The following is a 23,424-nucleotide window of genomic DNA, read 5'->3' as shown; positions in this document are numbered from 1 at the left end:
AGCTGGATTCATTTAGACAGCAATTGCCATAGAGAACGTAGAACAGTATAAATTTCCATTTAAGTGACAAGAAGAGAGTAAAAAGAAACATAAAAGAATAAGAAGTAAAAGAAAAATAAAAGGAAGAGAAAAGTTGAAATGTAACTCCTCTCTTCATTTAAATCAGGGCGGAAACCAGATTAGAAAAAAATAGCAACCAAAGCCAAGCACTGAGTTTTGACTCATGCTTTAAACTGCTGACCGAAAATGCAAACAAAAGGAACTTAAACCCACCATCCCAACCAGTCAGCTATTTTGTTGTCCCACCCTTGAAAACAGTAACCAATCAATCACAAATCACCCACTCAACTGGATTACAAAACTATTGGGGCAAAGAGAAAAGGACCTTAGATGCACATGGCAAAGAGGCCAATGAGTCCAAGAGCCTTAATTGGAAAATGTTTTACTTAAAATCTCCAGCCCCAGGGCACAGTTATAATCAGAAACTTAAAATCTAACAACTAGTCTGTCAAAATGCTACAACCCAACTCCTTACCCCAATCCTCATCAGCATAGTTGCAGGATATCAAAAACTGTTGGCAGAAAAAATCTACTGCAATAAACTATTTATCAGCCATTGTTCATCCCAAAACCAACAAAAATCCATTGTAGCCTAAGCCTCTCTTCTAATTGCAACAACATGGATCATTTCGAATACACCGATATGGACTATTTCGAACATACTGACATGGACCTCCTTCTACCTCAACAAAACATAGCAACACTAAGCTTCACAATATAGGCTATAATCAGGAGTTAGGTTTTTAAAGATGCCAATACAATTGTAAAAATTAATGAAGCCAAAACCATAGACATCACCAAAATTCTGGACATTAAAAAATAAGCTATAACCAATTAGGAATGGTTTCTTTTACCTGCGAAAGAAAAACTGGAAAAGGACATCAAATCCCATTGTATCATATGGAAATGCAATTAATATAAGAAAAACATAAGACGGCACATCTTCCACCTACCGAGAATGTCAAGTTGTGAGGCATGATTACCTTCTAAAATGGAATGATAACTGCATCATTGGAGCAGCTTCAGCACCATGGCAGTCGGAAAAACTTAGGGTCCTCAAGGTAAAAATTGAATTACAATAAAAACTAGAGAGACAAAACAGTTAGGGCAAACAGCAAACTAGTTATGCAACCCACTAAATCAACATAACATCATAAACCATCAGTGCCAAATAGTGGGCGTTCAGACTGAACTTGGAAACAGAGACATTAGTAAGAAACCAGCAAAATAAAAAAAAATTACGTGCAACATAAGCTCCCAAATAAAACGAATCATATTGTTTAAAAATGACTTTTCCAACATGAAACCGATCAACTGAAGTTCCAGCCCAAGTCTCTGCAAAGGTCATAACATTACAGCAAGGTTAAAGATGTGAGTCCCAAACTTCAACAAAGTCATGGCAAGAGGTAAGAAATCAGGTTCACAAGAGCTCCAAGAAACATCAGTCCTGTCAAAATTTTACATAATGGCAATGGAGAAATGTCAAGTACTGTAAAAGCAACATATAAATGAATTATGCAGTGACTTCATGTAAGTGCGAATTGACAATAGATAAAATATGAATATGTAACTCCTCCCAGAATAAGAATGGAAACTATAAATGTAATCCTATCCATGCGTCTTTAAGACATCCCTGCATAACAAGGCCTTTCAGGGTGATACAACAAAACAAAAAAGAAACAGCACTAAGAAAATGTATTCGTTATAAAATATTTCTTCCTTTCCAGCCAGAGGGGAGGTGAAGGGGGGCTCATGTTAGCTTCTGTCACACATTAGAATAAATCGGTGACATTACTTAACAAAATGAGAACCACAACTGTGCAAGAGCCAGGGATAGATATCCAGAACTATCCTGGGGAATCACATACTTACAATGATGGCATGATCATCTGTTTTCCGTAAACAACCTTCATATATAGAAAAGACCAAGTGAAAGTCCCGTTGTAAAACAAAAATAAAAAAAATTCAAAAACTATAAAGTAAATCAAAAGACAATACACATCATTCACCCACCCACTCACATAAGCAGGAAAGAGCAAGAGAGAGAGTGAGGAAGTTATAAACTCCTTCTGAGTCCCAGATATAAAAGTCTCTATAGTTGAGGGGCTTTTTTTTTTTTTTACCGGTTCAATTTTTTGTAGAAATGGATGACCCAGCTAGTTCAAGTGGATGAACGTATGGGCAAAGCAAAAATTAATCATCCAAAGGATACCAAAAATAATTTCTAGAACCAATAGTGAAACAAAAATGTGCAGTGCATACCTATCAACTCGGAGTAATACCGAGGGACCGCATCATTTCATTTCCGCCATGAACTTCTCATACTCTGCATCTGCACCATAGGCTGTCTTCTCTGTGGAAGAAGCTGGAGGAGGAACCGGAGGATTTGTGGCCCATGGCACATTACCAATGCTCTGGGATTGGTCTGCAGTTGATCCAGGTACAGGGGCCGGGGGAGGAGGAGGTGGTGGAACTGCATTGTAGTAAGATGAGTAACCATACGAAGATGCAGGATAAGAATGTTGGCCATTTGGTGGCATTGCTGAGCCCCCGTACATATTAGTTGGTACAGATTGCATAGAGGTACTGTTTTCAGATTGAACTCCCGGAGGGGGATAATTCTGTTGTGCTTCACTAGAGGTCACCGGTTGAGATGGTGCACCAGGGGGAGGAGGGTATCGTGCACCGTAAGCAGCCACATGTTGACCCTGCATGGGTGGAGGATACATGGTTGAACCGGGGGGAGGAGGAGGAGGAGGAGCATAGGGAGCATAAGGAGGAGGAACAGGGGGTCCCCATGGAACAGGAGTACCCGCATAGCTAGTAGGTGGTGCATTCCCAAGAGGACCACCTGGGGTAAATTGCTGGGATGGATAGGCACCAACAGGCTGGAGAGAGACAGGGTACGTGGGCATTGTCGATGCTGGAGGTCCAGGAGGCACAGCAGGCTGTGGAGGCTTGCCAGCAACTCTGACAGCAATGGTTCGCTGATCCAGGCGAAAACCGTTCATGCTTGCAATAGCATTATTAGCCATTTGAACGTCTGCATACTTCACAAAACCATAACCTTTACTCAATCCGGTAATCCGGTCCCTAATAACTTTGGCCATCACAATATCACCAAAAGGTGAAAACAATCGGATCAAACCATCATCATCAAGAGTAGGTGGCAAGTATCCGATGTACAAATTTGTGTCATCGTATTCCTTGGTAGGCTTGATTCCAACTGATCCCAAGCCTGGATGTGATGATGCACTGCTAGCACTCCCAGCGCTGTTAGCCCAAGGAGGATTGCTTACTGAACTATTGCCTGGGCCAAGGGCCAATGTACTGGTCTGCTTAGTTGCAGATTCAGGAACTGTCCCACCTAACTCAGCCAAAAAGTTCTGATACTCATCGTCCATTTTCTTCCCAGTTGTACCCTTCACTGGACAATCAATGGTTGGATGCCCACCATCACCACATATCTTACAAAGAACATCACTCTTAAAGGTCGAAGTCCGTGATGGACATGCATATTGACGGTGCCCCGGTTCACCACACAATCTACAATACTCCTCATCCCTTATTGTCCCATTCAAGGCCGCAAGTTCCCTAAGTTGTTGCCTCTTATGCTCATTCAACACCTCATCCACAGGCTGCAAGAGCTTCTCCACCATCCCAGCCGCAGCATCAAGTGCGTCTTGCGTATCCGCCTCAACCAAAACATGCAAGTCCTCATTCTCAGAAGGGTCAGGTTTTAAATCCCTTTTCTGTTGCAGCCTACCCTCTTTCACCGACCCTTTACCCCTAATGACAATTTTTGCACCAGTTTCTTTCTCCATCCTCTTCTGGGTATTACCCCTCGGGCCAATGATAAGACCAATAAAATTATAACCCGGATATTCTTTCATTGGTATGTAAAGCTTCTTCTGAAGCTTAGGCGGCCTGTAATCAGCTGGAGGCTTAAACGCAGGGTTCCTCTTAATAATCTGAGCAATAATTTCCTGTCTCTCTTTGTTCAACCTCTCACGGGCACGGAACTCTCTGGTATTAATCCTAATTCCCATATTATCATATATAGGTTCCGGTGAAGGAGACCGGGCACCTTCGGGACGATCATCCAAAGGTAAACCCGAAGACAGCATTCGACTAATCTCAAGAAGCCTACTATTCAAAGCTTGAATTTCTGGATCAAACTCAATACCTCCCATGAAATCCGGTAGCTGAATCACCGGCTTCGGCTCCTCATCCGCCCACCGCGACTTCCTCTTCCTCGGGCCGCTACCCGACTCGCCGCCACCACTCTGGTTGTCTGACTCGGGCTGAGGGTCCCACCGGCTGCGGCGGCGGCGCCTGCTCGTCGTCTCCTCCTCCCCACCGGAGCCATCTCTGTCGGTGCCACTATGGGTGTTGGTCAATCCATTCTCCGACAGCAGCGGCTTTTGGATATCGGGCCTGAGAGCAAGCGTCTTGCTGCCGTCGTTTGAATTACCATTCTCAGTACCAGTCTGGGGAATTTGGGCGGGGTTTTGAGCATTGGAAGCTAGGGTTTCAGAGGGAGGTGGTGGAGATGGGTCCTTATAATCTGAGACTAGGGTTTCCGGAGGAGGAGGAGGTTTGAGATCGTAGGAGGGTACAGTTTCAGAAGACAGATTAGAGAAAGTAGGGGGTTGAGGATCTAGGGCTTCGATTGGAGGAGGGTTAGGGTTTGATTGGAGAGTCTCCATGGCTTGAGATTGGAGAAGCTTCGAGTTTCGAGTGCCAGAGCTCCAGATGCGAATGCGCTCGAAAGACGAAAATTTTGGTTTGGTAAACAAGAGCGGGACGATGCGTATCCAAGTATTTATAGGATAGATCCAATTGTGATCCGGGGGAAATAAAACGAACAACCAAGGCCCGGCCCAATAAGTAAAGAACTGCAAAGGCAAGATCGAAGTTTCCGTCTTTAAACGACAATTAGAATTTGACATCGAGTTTATATTCTGTCTTTAAACGACGGTTAGATTTTTTCCAAATATCCATAAATATAAATCCTTTTTTCCTGGTTTTGCATTTACATATAAAATACGTTAGAATAGTATCAAAATTCATTGAATTCGTGCTGTGGTGAATGTAATAAGATGTCCTAATACATTACAAAATTTCACTTTTTTCAACGATTCAATCAACGGAATAATTGAAACAAATGTATCGAGCTTCTTGTAGTAGCTCATCAAGTAGACCTTAATTTATAAGTACGATCAAAAAAAATATTAAATTAAAAAGTTTATAATACAATTACAAAGTAATTTGTAATTAGTTCTTAATCTTAGTGAGTGATATAATGCTAAAAATGAATTGTTGATCTAATGGCAACACCGAAAATATGATTGAGGTTCTTTATTCTCATTTCATGTCTTGGTCCTAACAAAAACTTGTTAGTGATTGGTAACATAATTTCATGAAAGAATTTAGGAACAAAAGAGCCCAGCAATACAAGTTAGGAACTAAAACATTAACGGATCCATAACATCGAATTAATTCCCAACAAAACAAAGCACCAAATATCTCTCAACCCTCCCTCCCTCCCTCCCTCCTCATTGAAATGGTCATATAATTATTCATATCTTGCGGGATTGACCACAACAAACTTCCCACATTTCTCCTGCTCATCCGCAACAGCATTAATATTCCAGGGATTACACGCATCAACACTAGCAGTGAGCTCAAATGGAGGAACATCACTAGACAACCATTGTTGAACATAAAACATGGATTTCGAACATCCAGTGTCAGGTCCCGTGGCGGCGACCTCCACGTGGTCGCAGTACCAGCCCGGGTGAGCCCCGGACCCATCGCATGTGAGGCTGAGCCTGCAAACGGGTCCATCCATGCATCGACCACGTACACTAAATACGTCTAGATTGCCACGCTCAAAGTAATCATGGTATGGGCTCATTAGGCCCCATGACTCAAGATCCGGCACCCATACTGAGCTCCCCGAGAAGTCTCCAAGGCTCAGGCTTATCTTAGAGTCTGTACCAGCCTTCATGAGTGACCCTGTTTTTATGTAAATGGTGTACACACATTTGTCCTGCATATCAAGATCCAATAAAAATTCATATGCTGTTGAGATATATATACGCATATATAACATATTCAAATCGAAAATAACATAAAATGTTATAACATATTCGTATATATTCATATTACTTGTAAGTAAACATGCCATAATTCATAAATGATTGAGAATTGAGATATGGAGGAATTTCTACCGAAGATTAGAGGGGTTAACAAAAACGATTAGCTGAATATGTGGGATAATAGATTATACTCACATGAGAATCACCAGATGCTGTAGAGAGGAAGAGAGTGATCATGATGAGGGTTAATGTGACGCCGCGGCTCGACATTTTTGTCTCCAACTTGTTAATTAGATGCATAAACTCGCGGACGTGAGACTGAGAACAAAGAAGTGGAAGTGTACCTATACCTATTTATATGTAAGTATGTATGTATATAATGGTACTATGGTAAAAAAGAGGGTATTATTTGTTGACGTGAGTCTCCTAATTAATCAAGGAGATTTACTTCCTTGATTAATTAAAGGATTTATTTTCCTATTTTTTATATAAATGATAAATCATTGTACAAGTAGGAGATACTTTCTTAATTCTTTACTATATCTAATTCCTTGTAAAACCTTCATATGTAAACTCTTATATATACCTCCTTATGGAGAAGAATAAAGAACAACTCAAAGTATTCAAACCATATTCATATTTTAGCACTATTGACTTCTTAGATTTCGTTTATGTTTTAAATGGCTCCAATTTGGAAGATCTCGCAAGTTATTATTTTTTTTCTTTTTAATAAATGTTATGTTTGCATAAACCAAACAGAGGAGAGGATATATCTATATATTTCTAAATTTATTTTGGTCGAAAATTGAAATGTAAATAAAGTTGCAGGTGGTTTGATGCTTACAGAAAGGTGTTGACTTGTGTAGGGTTCAGATGCCCCCAAAACGTGCGCCAACAGAGAGCATAGCCATCCTCCTGTTCATGATTTTTGTAATGTTTGACTGTTGGTTGTGCCAAGCATAAATCACACTGGCTCTATGATTTCATCAGTTTTATTGTCCATTTATTCGTCTGTACTAATTTTAAACAATGTTCAACCTGTATTTCCAGCAAACTCTTTTACAGTGAAGCCAACTTTCTCAAACTTGCCTTCCTCATTGCTTTCTCTGAACCTACACGAATAAATGGCTTATAGACTCTTAGATTCCCTTCTCTTACCACTTCATGTAACGCATTGCTTTAAAACAACCCTGTGCTCAGATGACCTTAACTTTCCATTGCTCCATGTTTGCATCAAGTCCCCTATGTTCACCACAAGACTTTCAGCACATGGTTCTATGTCCATCCATTTTCCTTCCTTGATAAGAGTATAGCCGCGCGGCTGTAATCTATAAATAGAATATTATAGCCGTATAGCCGCGCGGCTATATTCTTTAAATAGAATAATTTTAATAGTATAGCCGCACAGCTTTAATTACTTTATTTAGTAGTTATGTTTTAGTTATTATTTACTTAGTGAATAATTAGTATTTAAATATTTTATTAATTTATAAAGTTAATTATTCACTAAAGAATTAATAATTAAAATATAATTACACATGAAAGTAATTAAATAATAAATAAGGCTGAGTTATTATTTAATTACTAAAAATAGAATTTATTGGACCTAAAGATAGTAAACTAATATTTATTTTTAAAAAATATATTTCCCGTCCCGGCCAAATTTGTCATATTAGACCTCTCCTGATGATGTTTCGTCAGTAGACGTAAATTTCGTTGAGAGAGGTCTAATCTGACAAATGTCGTTGAAATAGACCTATACAGAAGGATTTTCGTCGGGAGAGGTTTCTGGTTTTTTATTTTATTTTTATTTTTAAAGTTTAAATTTTAAACATATAAAATTAGTTTCTTTACTCTCTTTTTCCAACTTCTTTAGTTTAATATGTGTAATTAAGTAATAGCTTAATCTTTTTTAATTACTTGAATTAGTAATTATGTTTTAATTATTATTTCTTTAGTGAATATTTAAATAATTTATTGATTTCATAAATTACTTAATAAATAGTAATTAATTATTTTAAATTATTTTGTGGACTTTTTTATAATTTTTTTAATACAAAATTAGTTTGGGTAAATCCAAGTCTCGAACCAAAAACCCTAGCTTCCGAATTTGTTCCAAAATATTTCTCGAGCCTCAAATCCTAACCATAAGCCTACTAAGGAGTAGATACTTTCTCTTCTTGTAAGTTCATGTATTTCAATCAAACTCCAACAAGAAGTTGATGTTATCGAATCACGTTGTAACTTGGATTTAAGTTTCGAGGCTAAAATCCATTTTTGGAATACTAAAATATTTGGGTACCAAAACCAAATTTCTATGAACAAATTTTCTAAGATTTTTATTTTTAATCAGGTTCAAAGAAGAGAAGAGGATATGAAAGGCGCCTGTAAAGCAAAGAAATAAAAAACTGGGTGAAACTTACAAGAAGACCAGGTATTTGCTTTTGTGAATTTGTGACGAAAGGTCTTTACTTTCTAAAGAAAAACATACGCGTAATTCAATTTTAATTTTTAACCAATTTTCACATCTTCGGAGAATTTTTTCTGGCCGGTTCTCAATAAGATCATGCAGAGAAGAGAGAGAAAATTTAAGTGGACTGCTTTTCTTTTTCCTCTTGTTTGTGTTAATTCTTTACCAGTTTTCACTGAAACTGTTGCACCAGTTTTTTCTGTCATTATTATCTTTGACTAGCAAGTCCAATAGTCGGTAGCTGCATGCTCTTTGCTCATCCACTAGAATGAAGAACCCACTGAAGTTATTTCCTTGGCTTTTCTTATGATGTTGACAAAGGAAAGAAGAAGACTCGTGCAAGCAATTAAGTCTTCATGTCCGCGTTGTGAAATGGAGTACCGAGTTGACAATGATATACACTGTACCGAGCTTCTCCTAAGTTTCGTGGAAAATACTAAACAATGAACTGGGTTGCATTGCAACCTGCAATGCCAACAACTTCAAGGAAACTGGGTTGCAGCCAAATCATCCAAATACGCTACAATAAACAAGGAGCCAAAACCAAACAAACACATTTTTCCCCATTCCGTTCCTCTGTAATTTCAAACAAGGTCTAATTAGCTTATCTGTTTTTCTGTCGAACACAACATGGCAGAAGCTGCTGTTATTTTTGTTTTAGAAAGGGTTGCTGATGTACTTGCTGAAATCCATTTTCCCAAGGATGTCCGTCCAGAAATCCAGCGGCTGAGAGATGAACTGAAGCGGATGCAGTGTTTTTTAAAAGATGCGGATGCAAAGCAAGAAAGCGATTTACAGGTACGTAATTGGGTTTCTGATGTCAGAAATCTTGCTTATGATGCTGAAGACCTCATTGACACACATATCTTAAAAATTGAATCCTTCAAGTACAAGAAGCGGAACTTTTTATACAGATATGCTTCCACTCTCAAAGCGCGTACCAAAATTGGGAAGGACCTTGCAGCTATCCGCACAAGAATCTCTGACATTGCCATCAGCCATGAAGCATATGGCATAAGAAGTATCGGAGACGGAACCAGTCATGCCATTGCCAATGAAAGGCTACTGAAGCTGCGGCGAACAACTCCTCGTGGTCAGGATAAGGATATTGTTGGTCTGGAGGAAGATATAGCTACTCTGGTGGCACGCCTTGTCCTGGAGGATCAATGGCGAGCAATTTCAATAGTAGGCATGGGTGGTATCGGTAAGACCACTTGTGCTAAAGAAGTCTATAATCATGGTGATGTTCAAACTTTTTTTGATTGCCGTGCTTGGGTTTACGTATCCCAACAGTTTAGAACAAGAGACATACTGCAGAGCATTATAAAACAAGTTGCAACAAGAACAAAAGACATGACTAAGTTGTTAGAAGAAGAGTTGGAGGAAATGCTCTATAAACTTTTGCAAGGGAGACGCTATTTGGTTGTTTTAGATGATATATGGAGCACCACCGCTTTTGACAGTCTTGCAAAGGCCTTCCCAAGTGATGGCAGTGGCAATAAATTATTGCTTACAACTCGCAACAACAATGTTGCTCTGCATGCAGATGCCCAAAGCCTTCCCCATGAACTGCGATTTCGAAGCCAAGAGGACAGTTGGAAGTTGTTATGCAGAAAAGCATTCACCGAAAGTATTGATAGAGTATGTCCTCCACAATTGGAGGAAATTGGGCAGGAAATTGTGGTGAAATGTTCTGGTCTACCACTAGCCATCATTGTGGTGGGGGGGATGCTTTCAAGGAAAAGAAGGCTGAGTGAGTGGCAAAGGGTTCTAAACACCATCCGCTTACTCTTAGCCCGTGATCCCAATGGTGTCTCTGCAATACTAGCTTTAAGCTATTATGACTTGCCGTATGACCTTAAATTTTGTTTTCTCTACTTGGGGTTATTTCCAGAGGACTACTTATTCTCCGCACGTAAACTTTTTAGGATGTGGATTGCAGAGGGCTTGATCCCACAGCATGGCGGAAAGATGGAGGACGTTGCGGAGGAATATCTGAATGAGCTGATTGATAGAAATATGGTTCAAGTAGCGAGGTGGAGTGCAAATGAAAGAGTGAAACATTGCCAATTACACGACTTAATGCGAGACCTCTCCATCTCGAAGGCAAAGGCAGAGGAATTTCTATATATTCATGGGAATCTAGATACAGTAGCTCCAGCCAGTTATCATGCTCTCTCTCGAGCCCGCCGCCATGCTATCTACTCTAATGGTTCTCTCTCCCTAAAAGAGTCAAGTCCCAACCTCCGGTCGCTCCTCTTCTTTAAAGTTGATCAGATCAAATGTGAAATTTCGAGTTATGATATATGTACATGTTTTAAACTCCTTAGAGTCCTGGAATTAGAAGAATTGAAGGTGAGTTCAATTCCAAGGGAAATTGGAGAAATGATCCATTTGAGGTACTTGGGATTGAAGCATAGCTCCATAAAGGAGCTTCCAGAAGAAATAGGTTGTTTGTCTAACCTGCAGACTCTTGATATTGCCGAAAATTTCAGTCTTGGGAAGATCCCTGATGTGTTATGGAAGATGAAAAGCCTACGCCACTTTTACATGCATGCACGGCTTCTTGCTGGCAAGTTGCGAATTGACACCCTCCAAAATCTCCAGACTCTATCAGACATGCATATTGGTAGTTGGAATGAAACCAGCCCCGCCAATTTAATCAGTCTCCGAAAGTTGGGATTGAAAGGAAGCTTCACTGCAAACAGAGTAAGAATTTTCAATTCCTTAGCCAAGCTTGTAAGCCTCCACTCCTTGTCGTTGAAGTCTGCTGATGTTGTGTTTCCATCACTCTCTCAACTCTCTTCTCTTCGCTATGTCATTAAGTTGCATCTGAGCGGTGGGATAATAAAGCTGCCTGAGCCACATGAATTCCCACCAAATCTCAACCAGTTAACCTTGTATCATTCCCGTCTTGACAAAAATCCTATGGAGATACTTGAGAAGCTGCCTTATCTATTTGTTCTCAGACTAAAAAGTTCTTCTTTCCTTGGAAAGAAACTGAAATTTTCACCCAATGGCTTTCCTCAACTTGAGTTTCTAGAGCTTGAATTTTTGGAATTTTTGGAAGCGTTAGAAGGTGAAGAAAGTGCAATGCCAAAGATTAGGAGTTTACAAATTGTCGGTTGCGGGCGATTACGGATGCTCCCGGAAGAGATAAAGTATGCAACTACTCTCCGTGAGTTAGTGTTCAAAGAGATGCCAAGAAATTTCCTCGATAGGCTGCAAGGCGAAGACTCTCACAAAGTCCAGCATGTTCCTTCTATTTTAAAGTTATAATGGTCTAATTTGCAGGCACCAGGTTCATCTTCATCTTCATCTTTCATCTTTTTGCAGTGGACTTATAAGTCAGATTAATGAACAAACTTTCTAACACTTTCATTTTTCACCAGGTTCAGACAAACAAAAGTGGATTGCGTTCTGCATAGATTCGTGCCGGAACAATTTGGATCATGTGTTGTGCACTCACTTGTTCAGTGGCAGAAAGTTTTCTCACATGTCAATGAGACCATAAATTTCTTACCAATTGGAGAGAAGATCAGAAAACATCCAGCAATGAACTTCCATTCTTGTATATTCAAACTTGTTAAGGTTAATGTACTGTTATAGCAAAAGCTGTGATACAGTTAACAGCAATGTTTATGTTTATGTTTATGTTTTTGTACTGAAGTGGTAAATTATGTAATAAAACTTGAGTTTAGCTGTGTGGCTAATTGTTCTTACACTTGTAATTAAGCTCTTCTTTGGTGGTGTTGTCTCTTTCTCCTCTGTTTTGTTACATAATAAACCCATATTTTTGTGTTTTTTCATTCCCTGGTTTGTAATTGGTATCATACCCCAAATAGTGCCACCCAACTCATGTAGGTTTTTGCGTTCAATCTTTCCTCACAATTCCCCTTTCTGCTATAGCAATATTTACAAGTTTGGATTGTACCTTGGGAAATTGAAACCTAAGTCATTAAACTTAGGAAAATGAAGGTCTATATACGATAGTAATATGTTGTTTGTTTGTGTACATTCTTATATCTATATTTGTAATTTTCTTTGGCCATGTAGGCTATGAGTGACACTGAACGCAACACACACAAGAGATGACATTAAGAAGATCACTACTGTACTCTCTCGCTGTGTGAATTTTCAAGAAATTTGCATCCATGGCTCAAACGGTTGTGCAAGGCTTTAGGATTTGATTGGTTTGGATACCAAAAGTTGATAACTCTAATAAGAATCAATTAATGTACCCTAAGAATAATAATACTAGAGACATCAACTAAATATAATATCATTTTATTTATTTCCTGTCCAAGAGTGATCGCTGTCAAATCTATCTTTACATATTGTTTTATGAAACTTTGCAAATAGTCAATTATATATATATATATATATATATATATACACACACGCATGCATATAGTCAATTATATCAATTCAAATGAGTGATAAACATGTTTGATAGGCTTCACTAGATTCGACTGGACAAAATAATACTTAAAACTCATGTTTGGTTTGAGAATGGATTAACTTAAATGAGACTATATAGTCCCACGGAAAAAAAACGGCTCGCTCGCCTTTCTAATAGAGTGGCGTAGAAAATTGGTTCGCAAAATAGTGCTCTCGCTGAACAGAACAAGCGAGTCCGACACAACGCAAACCAGTTTCTTCTTCTTCTTCACCTGAGTCGTGATATCTTGGTGCAGCGTGTATCGACTCTGCCACACAATTCTGCCATTGACCTTCACGACGGATTTGATTGCAGGAGTGATAAGCAATTGAAATATTTCTCCATTCTGAGGGCGCCATCCATGTGGGTCTTGTTTCTGATGATGCTTTCAGGCCACCTGAAATTATAGAGCCTATGAATGTTGTGAACAGCATGGTCATCAACCAATTGAACAAATCTGTTTGTACTTGAAGTGGGCTTTGTGGTTTTTCAATCGTGGATATCAGCGACATCGCAGATTCCTGAACCCAAATGCACGAAAGGTTTGCTTGTTTCTTTGTCTTATTTTGTTGCCATTATTGCTAGGTCAGAGTCTATTGGTTTTGTTCATAAGATTAACTGGTTTCAATCTTTGAAGAATTGGGTTTGGGGGCTTAATGCTTCTGGTGTTGTGCAAGAGTCCATAGCACAACATGCACTCCAACTGTTCGCTAAAATGTGGCACTCAATTGGGTTATGCAATGGGGTGGTAATGCAATTCTTGATTTTGATTTGGGCTACCACATGGGCATTCGAGACAAAGGTAGCGATGAGTTTCTCAAGAGTTGCTTCATTGGAGGACTAATGACATGCCTAGTCATTGGTTTGGCACCTAAACATGCCAAATTTTAGTCTTGTTTGCAGTTGTGTTGAGTAGTCTAACTTATCTATTAGATAACTTGTCCCCTGTTTTGTAATAAATAGATGCAAGACCAAATTTCTGAATTTTTCATGTATCTCATGGTGCCAAATTTAATTTCATGGTCCAAATTGCTATGAATGGGCTTGATGGCATTTTTGGAATGCTTTCTTCGTTGATTTGTTACGATTTTTTGGAGAAATTTTGACTTTGACATTTACATGTAAATTTGGTATCTAGAAAGTATATTCATAGTTTTAAGATCTTATTAAATTATATTTAATTATCTAAAAATTATTATATTTAAATATTTAAATATTTAAATAATTATTTTTTAGTTCGACACAACACCAAACATAGATTTTCACTATTTTTACAATCCAGCTTCTTAGTTCGACACAGCACTAAACATAGGTCAATACTTAATCCAGTTTAGGTCAATCCGAACTAATCCAAAACAGTCTCAGAATTTAGTCTAGTCCATAATAGTCTGCCATACCAAACAACCTCGTAGAGTCTAAGAGTGATTTCTGTGAAATTTGTCTTTTCAGATCGTTTATGAATATTTGTAAGAAAAAAAAATACATATATATTCCAAACATGAAAAATTAAAATAAAGAAAAAAAAAACACAAACGAGATGTGAAAAATCAATAATGGCCTTAATGGTACTGTAATCTAGCAGGGTAAAAACGGCATTGCATATTTATCTTTATTCGCGAATTGACCCCAACGTGTCTTGTCTTTTCTCATTCGAAACTATTCCCAAATGGCCAATTGGTCCTTTTGCAGTTGAGGACATACGTGGTTAACCGTGCTTCTTCCGAATTTTTAACTCTGCTCAAGGCGTTACGCTCCAACAGTCCAACTACCCCCGGCGGCTTCTTCTCTCTGTGCTATGCAAATTGCAGAAGTTGAGCTGCATTGAGATGTTGAGGTCGTGGGATAATGGGGTCGAAGAGGCTCTTCAGAAACTTGAACACCTTCAACTCCTTCGTTCTCTCAGACCCATTTACCTCCAAAATGGACCAATCCAAGAAGCCCAAAACCCCGTCGATGGTGAATTCCATGTGTTCGATGAAATGCAGCCGTGGGACCGATCCTCTGTGGAGGTCCACATTCCTGAACCCACGTTCCAGAAATGGCTCCACGACATTCCCAGTTCCGGTACGGTTCAATTCAACAACTATTTTCCAATTTGCTTTTTGTGGAATTTTCTCTGTTTTGAACTTACATTACGTTTATGGAATTCATAGGAGATGAGGAAGGTACCCATAAGTTCAGAAAGCTGCTACTATTCTCTGGGAATGACTATTTGGGCCTGAGCTCACATCCTACCATTGGAAAAGCTGCTTCCAAGGTTGTCTTTTTTGCACAACTTTTGTAAAGATTGCATCTTTAAGTTACCATGTAATAATAAGGATTTAAATTCAATCAGGCAGCCCTAGAACATGGGATGGGCCCCAGGGGCTCTGCTTTAATCTGCGGATATACCGATTACCATAGGCGACTCGAGTCATGCATTGCAGAATTAAAGAAGAAAGAGGTATGAGCTGCTCTGTTTATACATTATACTCTGCTGATTTAACTTCTTTATTTGAACTTTGTCATCCATTCTCTTCTTCTTGTTTATTGGCCATAGCCCGTGGTGTCAAGGGTCATTTGGTAGAAACTTGCATTTAGACTATGCTCGCTTTAACTGTCAGAAACATATACATGCTTTCCCAGTCAATGAACATCATTTCCTTTTTCATTTCTAGACGAAGTTTAATTGTGTGGTTTTTTTGGAGGTCTAAAGCCTTTGATTCTGTTGTTTTTAACTTTATGTCTGGTTTATTGAAATACATTTTTAGGCTTTTTAGCTCAAAAGTGAAAACTGATGCAATCTTGTTTCAAATTTATCCCCTAGGATTGCCTTCTTTGTCCCACAGGATTTGCAGCCAATATGGCCTTGATGGTAGCTTTGGGAAATGTTGGCTCTCTCTTGGCTGCTGGAAAAACTCCTTTAACTAATGAAAAAATTGCCATTTTTTCTGATGCACTGAACCATGCGTCAATAATCGATGGTATTCGTCTTGCTGAACGACAAAAATCTGTAGAGATATTCATCTATAGACATTGCGACATGACTCACCTTAATGCATTGTTGTAGGTCTTAAACTTTTGTTTTGAATTTGTGTGACTCTTCTTATTGGATATGTACTTCCTTCTGTCCATAGCTTAGAAATGCATTTTGTGTTGTGGCAGATCAAGTTGCACAATGAGGAAGAAAGTTGTCGTGACTGATAGGCAAGTGCTACTTTCTGTACCATCATTTCAGTTGGAATCAAATTCACATTCATAAAAAGTGTTCCTATTGATTTTATTTGTTATATTTCTTATGAATTGTTTTTGTCTTTCACTACAGCTTGTTTAGTATGGACGGAGACTTTGCACCAATGATTGAGCTTGTGAAGCTACGCAAAGAGCATGGCTTTCTGTTAGTTATTGATGATGTAAGTCCTCTTGAGTTATTCCGCAGTAAAAACTTGTGAAACCTTTTTAAGGTTAATCTTGTACACGCATCAATGATTGTCTTAATTATATTATGAATGAATTCTCCAGTTACACACAAAAATCAACTTGTCCTTATTGATTAAATATGTCTATCGTACAGGAAAAAGTTGGTCTATTTTTTTCGTTTTCTTTTGATGTGTGCATAAGGTATTAGTCATAAAAAGAAAATATTCTCTTTGACTCAGGCTCATGGAACATTTGTTTGTGGAAAAAATGGTGGCGGAGTGGCAGAGCAATACAATTGTGAAAGAGATGTTGACATATGTGTTGGGACTTTGAGTAAGGCTGCAGGTTGCCATGGCGGATTCATAGCATGCAGGCAAGTATTCATGCTATCTTTTTGCTTAGTAACGATAACAGATTTTGTAATTTGTAAATGTTCGGTTTATAGTAGTTGTAGCAAATATGAAATGAAAACGCTGTGCACTATTCCTGAGTTACTATGTTTCTCTGAACTATGCTAAATAAGGAGGGAAACTGTGGCTGTTGGTTTTAAAACTTAATACTTTAGGTGTTGAAGTAATGGGTTCTTTTGTGTTCCATTTCCTTCTTTGTAATGGGTTCTTTCTATATAAACAGCAAAAGGTGGAAGCAACTCATACAATCAAGGGGTCGGTCTTTTATATTTTCAACTGCTACGCCGATACCAATTGTTGCTGCTGCCCGTGGTAATATATAATTGTGTTTGTTACAGGTGCTTTAGTTGAATAAAATCCCTTTTAAATATGTGATACTTTTTAATACAGAAGCTTCTTTTACACTGATTATAAATGGTTGGCATGCAAGGACTGGCAGTCTTGCTGAGTGGTAATAGGAAAGAATGTAGATCTTGTAGGAAGTATCAGATGAATTCATGGTTTAGGAGAGAAGCCCAGTTCTGAATGTGATCAAATTATGGGTTTTTAGAGCCAACATATATAATAATCACTCAAATGAGCCAAGTTCAGGAGCCGAGCTCGAGCTTGCCTCAAGCTTGTATTGTAAGCCCCATGTATGATTGTTCACATAACGGAATGGAACAATATCATAATATTGAGCAGTCTTCTACATTACTGTGGCTGTAATTTATCTTGCATTATTCACATGCCATGATTATAGCATTTATTTTCTTATATTTATTGAAGTTATTCCCTTTGTTAACAATACAAATATAACTATGCAGCTTCTCTTATTGTGGCAAGAAAGGAAACATGGCGTAGAAGGGAAATTTGGAATCGGGTGCAAGACTTTCGTGTTCTCACTGGAATCCCCATAAATAGTCCCATAATATCTCTTATCGTAGGGAGCGAAGAGAAGGCTCTGCAAGCAAGCCAGTTTTGTTTCCCTCTCTATCTGTTTGTGTGATTTGGAGATCATTCTACAACTGTATCTAACTTTGTTTATCATCAATGAACAGGAGTTTGTTGAAATCTGGTTTCCATGTGACTGCAATTAGACCCCCAACAGTGCCACCCAACTCATGCAGGTCTGTGACAAGTCTTCATTTCTGCTACAGTATATTTACAAGTTTGGGTTGTGCTCATCTTGTTCATTTTGTATTATGATGCTTTGCTATTTGACCTGATTCAGTCCTGTTGAGTTAAATCTACCATCTAGCTTGTATTCATGAGGTCGAAAGGTTAATTGACACGACCTATTATATAAAAAAATGATTGGTCATAGTGAAAATAAGTCCAAAATGCATGTAACAAAGTTTGGAAATTGAAATCTAACTTGTTACACTTGGGAAAAATGTGGGTCTATACTTTAGTTCCCCTCCACAATGGATAGGTTGAAATTATTGTTGTTTCTTTGTGTACTTTACATCTTTTTCTTGATACTTTTTTAACAGGCTACGCGTGACATTGAGCGCAACGCACACAAGAGACGATATTGAGAGGTTCACAGCCGCACTCTCCCTTTGTGTCAATTTTCAAGAAATTGGCATCCACGGCTCAAATGGTGGATATGCAAGGCTTTAGGATTTGATTTGTTTTAGATTCCATAGCTCTTAAGTGTACTGAGAATGAGATTACCAAAACACATATACTGTAATAAGAATTGAACATCATTTAGGATGTATGTGGGCCGGCTGTGCCTTTATAAAGCTCCTTTACACCTGTTTTTTCTTTCTTTTTCTTTTATGTTGAAGTCCTACACTTCTGTTGTTTCATAAAGAAAGGAACAAGTTTTCAATCTTTCATAAAGAAAAGAACAAGTTTTCAATCTTTCCTGAGCCTATTTCCTTTATAAATCAAACTCGCCAAAAAGCAAAACTTTTAGAGAGAGAGGAACAAGTTTTCAATTCCTAAACTTTAGAGAGAATATGACCAAAAGACAAACTTTAGAGAGTGGGGTCCTCGGGCCTTTTTGGTCCCTACTATAGTCATTAATTTAAAAGGATGTTACCATATGGATAGACGTAATTTATTTTTCTTTATACTTTATGTTATGTCTGCATGATATCAATCAAATAAGGGTATTACCATATGAACCACCAACAACATGCACGACCAAAATTCACCAAATTAAAGACCATATGATATATCATTTCTTTATATATAAAATAAGATATATTAATATATTTTTTTCCACAATAACCACACGTATGTGCCCGCCCCAGTACAAAAATGGCTATTTTAGACAAAAATCCAGTAAACCCCCCCAATATTGATGTAAAGTTCCTAATCATATTTTCCTATTATTATAATATCTATATATATAGAGCTTCCATTCCACTGAAGATTAATGAAACGACCTAGTTGAATCAACCCTTGGTAGAGTTGTCCACAAAAGGGTTAGGAGTTGCGGTAGCAAGTCACCATTTATGTCCCATCCATTTGGCAGTAGTGGAAGGAGATGAAGAAGAGCACCACCTTGTCGGCTCATCATGCTGCTGCTGCTTAGAAGACTCATTGCTTGCATTTCCATCTTCCCCGTCCTCTGTCTTAGCCTTCAACATCTGTTTGCAGACACACGCATTAAATGAAAAGGGGGTAATTAATTTTCTTCTTAATTATTAGCACTATATATAAATAAAAAATTGAAAACAAAAAAAACAGAGGAAATTAATAATTCACAACAAGGGCTGAGACATCTTAGTACTCACATGTGGATATTGCTGATGATGGTGTCTTCTCTGGTAGGTGAGGGTCCCAGACAATGCAGTGCTAGTTTCAGAGGCGTTTTGGAGGCTATTAGGGTTAGGGTTGGGGAGCTCATTAAGGTTGATGAGGAGGGTGTTGGTGACGGTGACACTTCTCTTGGACTTGGAGGGGGGCCCAGGTGGAAGAAAAATAGGAGGAGAGGCAGAGGGTTTATAGCTCACATTGCATAAAGTGGCAGTCTTGACTGGGCGCCTCTCAGCTACAGGCTTGACAGGAGACCCAGGCTGAGGCTGAGGAGGTATAGGGATGAGGTGGGTGGCTGAGGATGAGGAGGCTGAGGGTGGGGTAGAGATGCCCATGTTTGGCCACAGAAAGGACCCTTGTGGCCTGCATATCCTGAAACCACTCCTCAGTCTCTGTATTTTGGCTGCCTTGTCCTCGTGAGTTGCTGTGGCTGCTGCATTATTGTCTCCTCCTTCAAGCTTATCTTCTTCTTCTTCTTGCTCCCCACCCTTTGATTTTGTCGCTGCTCTTTGATCAGTATCTGGTGGCGGTGGTGCATCTGAGATAATTAGTGGTTCTTCCCTGCTTGATTTCAGCATTCCAATTTGTTCCTGCATTAATATTTAAACCTCCATATCCATCAAATGCTATAATATGCATATATGCTTTTACTGCATACTAAATTAACATGAAAGAGACCAATTTTATTGTGTAAATGAATAATTGGACATGAAAATGATCATTATACTGGAAGGCAGTAAGAAGTGATTAATTATATATTCATATCACATTTAATGAACTTAAGACATATCAAATTAAGATAACCAGGGGGCCAATTTATATCATCCTACCTTCATTTCAGACAAAGATTGAGAAACATCCATTAGTTGTTCTTCCATCTTAGTTTTCTTAACGATTTGCTCTGCATGCTCCTCCTGCAAAATCCCAACAAACGACAATTAGTAGCACTTAATATTATTTAAAGCAGCCATAATCAAGTTGAACCATGAAACAAGTTAATAAAAATTAAAAGGTCCAAACTTTTTGAACATAATATTATATTTAAAGCAGCCAAAGTTGATGAATAATTGAAAGTGACCAATATACTGAAGGCAGTAAAAAAGTAATTAATTTTATGTTTAGATCACATTAAGTGTGCGATTAAGATATAAGGGGATAATTAATTAATATCATGATCTGGTGTACCTCCATTCGAGACAGAGATTGAGACATTTCCATAAGTTGTTCTCTAATCTTATTTTGCTGCATTGTTAGCAGTACTGCATACTCCTGCAAAATCCCATCGAACAATTAGTAGCAGTTAATTAAAACAGCCATAATCAACATGAACGAACTAAATTGAAATGTCCAAATTTGTTGGTTCACCTTTTGGTGGATCAATGAACCATCATGTTCCCAGTCAAGACTTGTCAAACAAGAATTTGACGTGGTCACTAAAGCTAGATTATCCTCTTTATTCTTGGACACATGCAGCACCCTGTATATACAGCAAGAAATGTCACAAACACATACAACCACCAACTTAAACAGAGAGCTAGATTAATTTGCCAGAAGAAAAAAAAAAGAAAAAGCAGAGAGCTAGATTAAGGAACTCACATACACATTATACATTAAACACAGAGGACATCAAAGATGAATTACATTAACAGGGTTTATTGTTCACCTTTTTATCTTGGTTATCTCTTCCTTGAGCTCATGAATCTCTCTGGTACAAATGGGGTCTCGAGTGGGATTATCACCAGGCCCCCACCCAGGTGGTGGGGTCCAATAAGGGTCTTGAACCCCAGCTTCTTTTCTGATATCAAACAGATCAGCACTCTCCAGCCAATACTCCATGGCTCCATCTGCATTGTGGCGCCGTCTAAACCTCTCGGCTCCACCTGGCGCCACCTTGCCCGCCATGTGTTTGAGCAAATGGTCCAACAAACCCGTATCCCCAATCAGCTTCCTTGCCTCAGACCTCAGCGCTGGCCTCAGTATTGGGCTCCCAAATTTAGCACCCTTGGCCTTCATCACCCTCAGCATGTTTTCTTCTGCAGCCTTGTACCTTAAACCCAAATCAAAGCATGAACACATATTAACAAAACCCAACTTCTTAAACAAAGATCAAAATAACTAATATAACTAATTAAGAACAGAGTCCTCACCTCCCTGCAGACCATCTTGCCACTGTTTGTTTTACCAATTTCTTGTTACTCCGATCGGGAACTGCTACAACTTGATTCTGCTTTTGACGTTTTGTTATAGATTTGGATTTATTTGTGGTTTTCTTGGGCTTTCTATGGTGATCTTGGCTCTTCCTCTTCCTACTCCTAAGGTTCATCTTCCAGGGCACAACAGGAGGAGCCTCGTCCTCTGTTTTCACATCTTCTTCTTCTTCTTCAATATCATCATCTTCCTCTATCACAGTTATTGCGTTCTCATCATCCACATAGAAATCATCACCATTTTCCTCTAGCTCTGTTAGCTCCTCCCCTGTCTCTTCTTCTTCGTCAGTACTAGAGCTCGGTGAAGGCTCGTGCCTGCGCATGTACCGAACCTGCCGGCGCTTACCCCACGTCACCATCCCAGTGAACTTTAGCTCCGACCAGCATGGACCCTTTTTGGAAACCACACTCCTGTTCATGACCTCACCGCTGACTGCTGGGCTCGGTGAAGAGCTTATTCTCTGGTAATTTGTCGCAGAGGGTGTAGCAGCCCAGAAGCTCCAAATGTTGCTCCGATCTGCAATTTCCTGAGGTGGGATTCTCCGGTAAAGCACCTCTGAAGCCATTTCTGCTGGCATCACGTACTTCTCGTTAAGCGCTGGAATCTGCTTGGCCAATGGTTTTGCGTAGCCTCCTTCGGTGATGTGAGTGTGGAGAGAGTGAATGCTTGGGAACCTCAAAGCCACTTTGAGCGCACCCTTCTCACTCACCTGCATACACAAATGGACCCGAAACTTAAAACCCATATGAAATCAAAATCAAATCTGAAAAAGAAACAAGAATAGGGAAAACTATTTGTGGGTTTTGGTGAAGGCGAGTACCATGACGACCCGAACCGCCTTGAGCTGTTCTGGGGTGGTTCTGGGAGGGAGCTTAGAGTGGTTGATTTCATAATAAGAGCCCACTTTAATGTGGTCTATTGCCTCTGCAAAACCCATAAAAATGCACAAAATGAATCAAACAGTTGCAGATAATGGTCCAAAAACGAATCAGAAGCAGGGAAGAAGAAGAAGATCAAAAAGGTAGTGTACCTAGTAGCAAACAGATGGGCGATGGAGTGGCAGTTGTGGGCAGAGCATGTCTGGGCAAACAAGGGCTTGGTGCCTTATTTTGCTCTTGCTTCTTTTCCAAGTACTTCATCATCTTCTGAGAAATGAGAAAGACCCAGAGTCACCACTTACATATAAACCCACGTACACTCATCAGTCACCACCCTCTCTCTCTCTCTCTCTCTCTCTCCCTCTCAACCAAAACACACACAACACACACTACACCGCAAGCACTATATATATATAGACCAAAACGGCATAACAGAAAATAACAAAATATTATTTTGCACGGATAGGAATATATATATATATATATATATATATATGTTTTCTCGCATTTTTGTTCATTTGAAAAAAATCGCATTTTAAAATTTTTTATTACAAAATTTCTCAGGACCATTTTGCCCTTCAGCTGGTACATGCCGATTTTGCATGGACGCATGTCGCTTCGGACGCGCATTTTGGACGAGCGTAGGGAACAATAATGTTCTAGCATTTAATAGTTGGTCGTTCTAAAAAGATTAACTTTT

At 39.0% G+C, this 23,424-nt stretch overlaps 5 protein-coding genes across 5 annotated transcripts; 2 read left to right on the top strand and 3 right to left on the bottom strand.

Moving 5' to 3' along the window:
• On the bottom strand, positions 1,108-4,862 carry LOC18784938 (branchpoint-bridging protein). The gene is made up of 2 exons (XM_007218860.2): positions 2,323-4,862; positions 1,108-1,507 (listed from the first exon to the last, which is right to left on the bottom strand). Exon 1 carries the CDS (start codon positions 4,767-4,769, stop codon positions 2,355-2,357), a length of 2,415 nt encoding a protein of 804 aa, XP_007218922.1. The 5' UTR covers positions 4,770-4,862; the 3' UTR covers positions 1,108-1,507; positions 2,323-2,354.
• Positions 5,639-6,434, bottom strand: LOC109947452 (PLAT domain-containing protein 3-like). Its single transcript, XM_020557453.1, has 2 exons — positions 6,360-6,434; positions 5,639-6,115 (listed from the first exon to the last, which is right to left on the bottom strand). The coding sequence occupies exons 1-2, from the start codon at positions 6,432-6,434 to the stop codon at positions 5,639-5,641; spliced, it is 552 nt and encodes a 183-aa protein (XP_020413042.1).
• LOC109947704 (probable disease resistance RPP8-like protein 2) lies at positions 9,092-12,388 on the top strand. The gene is made up of 2 exons (XM_020558561.1): positions 9,092-11,935; positions 12,027-12,388. The coding sequence occupies exon 1, from the start codon at positions 9,265-9,267 to the stop codon at positions 11,911-11,913; it is 2,649 nt and encodes an 882-aa protein (XP_020414150.1). The 5' UTR covers positions 9,092-9,264; the 3' UTR covers positions 11,914-11,935; positions 12,027-12,388.
• Positions 13,087-18,627, top strand: LOC109947684 (8-amino-7-oxononanoate synthase). The gene is made up of 12 exons (XM_020558424.1): positions 13,087-13,617; positions 14,765-15,139; positions 15,229-15,332; positions 15,411-15,518; positions 15,882-16,120; positions 16,220-16,261; positions 16,380-16,467; positions 16,714-16,847; positions 17,108-17,196; positions 17,691-17,841; positions 17,925-17,993; positions 18,360-18,627. The coding sequence occupies exons 2-12, from the start codon at positions 14,902-14,904 to the stop codon at positions 18,487-18,489; spliced, it is 1,392 nt and encodes a 463-aa protein (XP_020414013.1). The 5' UTR covers positions 13,087-13,617; positions 14,765-14,901; the 3' UTR covers positions 18,490-18,627.
• On the bottom strand, positions 19,235-22,988 carry LOC109947451 (protein DYAD). The gene is made up of 8 exons (XM_020557452.1): positions 22,877-22,988; positions 22,667-22,770; positions 21,786-22,555; positions 21,302-21,685; positions 21,004-21,115; positions 20,469-20,552; positions 19,617-20,228; positions 19,235-19,469 (listed from the first exon to the last, which is right to left on the bottom strand). Exons 1-8 carry the CDS (start codon positions 22,986-22,988, stop codon positions 19,326-19,328), a joined length of 2,322 nt encoding a protein of 773 aa, XP_020413041.1. The 3' UTR covers positions 19,235-19,325.

Source organism: Prunus persica, chromosome G2 (genome assembly GCF_000346465.2).
Source record: "Prunus persica cultivar Lovell chromosome G2, Prunus_persica_NCBIv2, whole genome shotgun sequence".
NCBI lineage: Eukaryota > Viridiplantae > Streptophyta > Magnoliopsida > Rosales > Rosaceae > Prunus > Prunus persica.
This window is presented reverse-complemented; position numbering and strand designations above follow the sequence as displayed.

What these genes read in the sequence shown, in the direction of transcription:
- LOC109947452 (XM_020557453.1), bottom strand. Translation starts at nt 6,434, where the DNA reads ATGTCGAGCCGCGGCGTCACATTAACCCTCATCATGATCACTCTCTTC. An exon ending in CAGCATCTGGTGATTCTCAT is followed by an intron (nt 6,116 to 6,359) that starts GTGAGTATAATC and finishes CTTGATATGCAG; the next exon opens with GACAAATGTGTGTACACCAT.
- LOC109947704 (XM_020558561.1), top strand. Translation starts at nt 9,265, where the DNA reads ATGGCAGAAGCTGCTGTTATTTTTGTTTTAGAAAGGGTTGCTGATGTA.
- LOC109947684 (XM_020558424.1), top strand. Translation starts at nt 14,902, where the DNA reads ATGTTGAGGTCGTGGGATAATGGGGTCGAAGAGGCTCTTCAGAAACTT. An exon ending in AAAGTTGTCGTGACTGATAG is followed by an intron (nt 16,262 to 16,379) that starts GCAAGTGCTACT and finishes CTTTCACTACAG; the next exon opens with CTTGTTTAGTATGGACGGAG. An exon ending in GGCGGATTCATAGCATGCAG is followed by an intron (nt 16,848 to 17,107) that starts GCAAGTATTCAT and finishes CTATATAAACAG; the next exon opens with CAAAAGGTGGAAGCAACTCA.
- LOC18784938 (XM_007218860.2), bottom strand. Translation starts at nt 4,769, where the DNA reads ATGGAGACTCTCCAATCAAACCCTAACCCTCCTCCAATCGAAGCCCTA.
- LOC109947451 (XM_020557452.1), bottom strand. Translation starts at nt 22,988, where the DNA reads ATGATGAAGTACTTGGAAAAGAAGCAAGAGCAAAATAAGGCACCAAGC. An exon ending in GCAAGATGGTCTGCAGGGAG is followed by an intron (nt 21,686 to 21,785) that starts GTGAGGACTCTG and finishes TTTGGGTTTAAG; the next exon opens with GTACAAGGCTGCAGAAGAAA. An exon ending in ATCATCAGCAATATCCACAT is followed by an intron (nt 19,470 to 19,616) that starts GTGAGTACTAAG and finishes GTCTGCAAACAG; the next exon opens with ATGTTGAAGGCTAAGACAGA.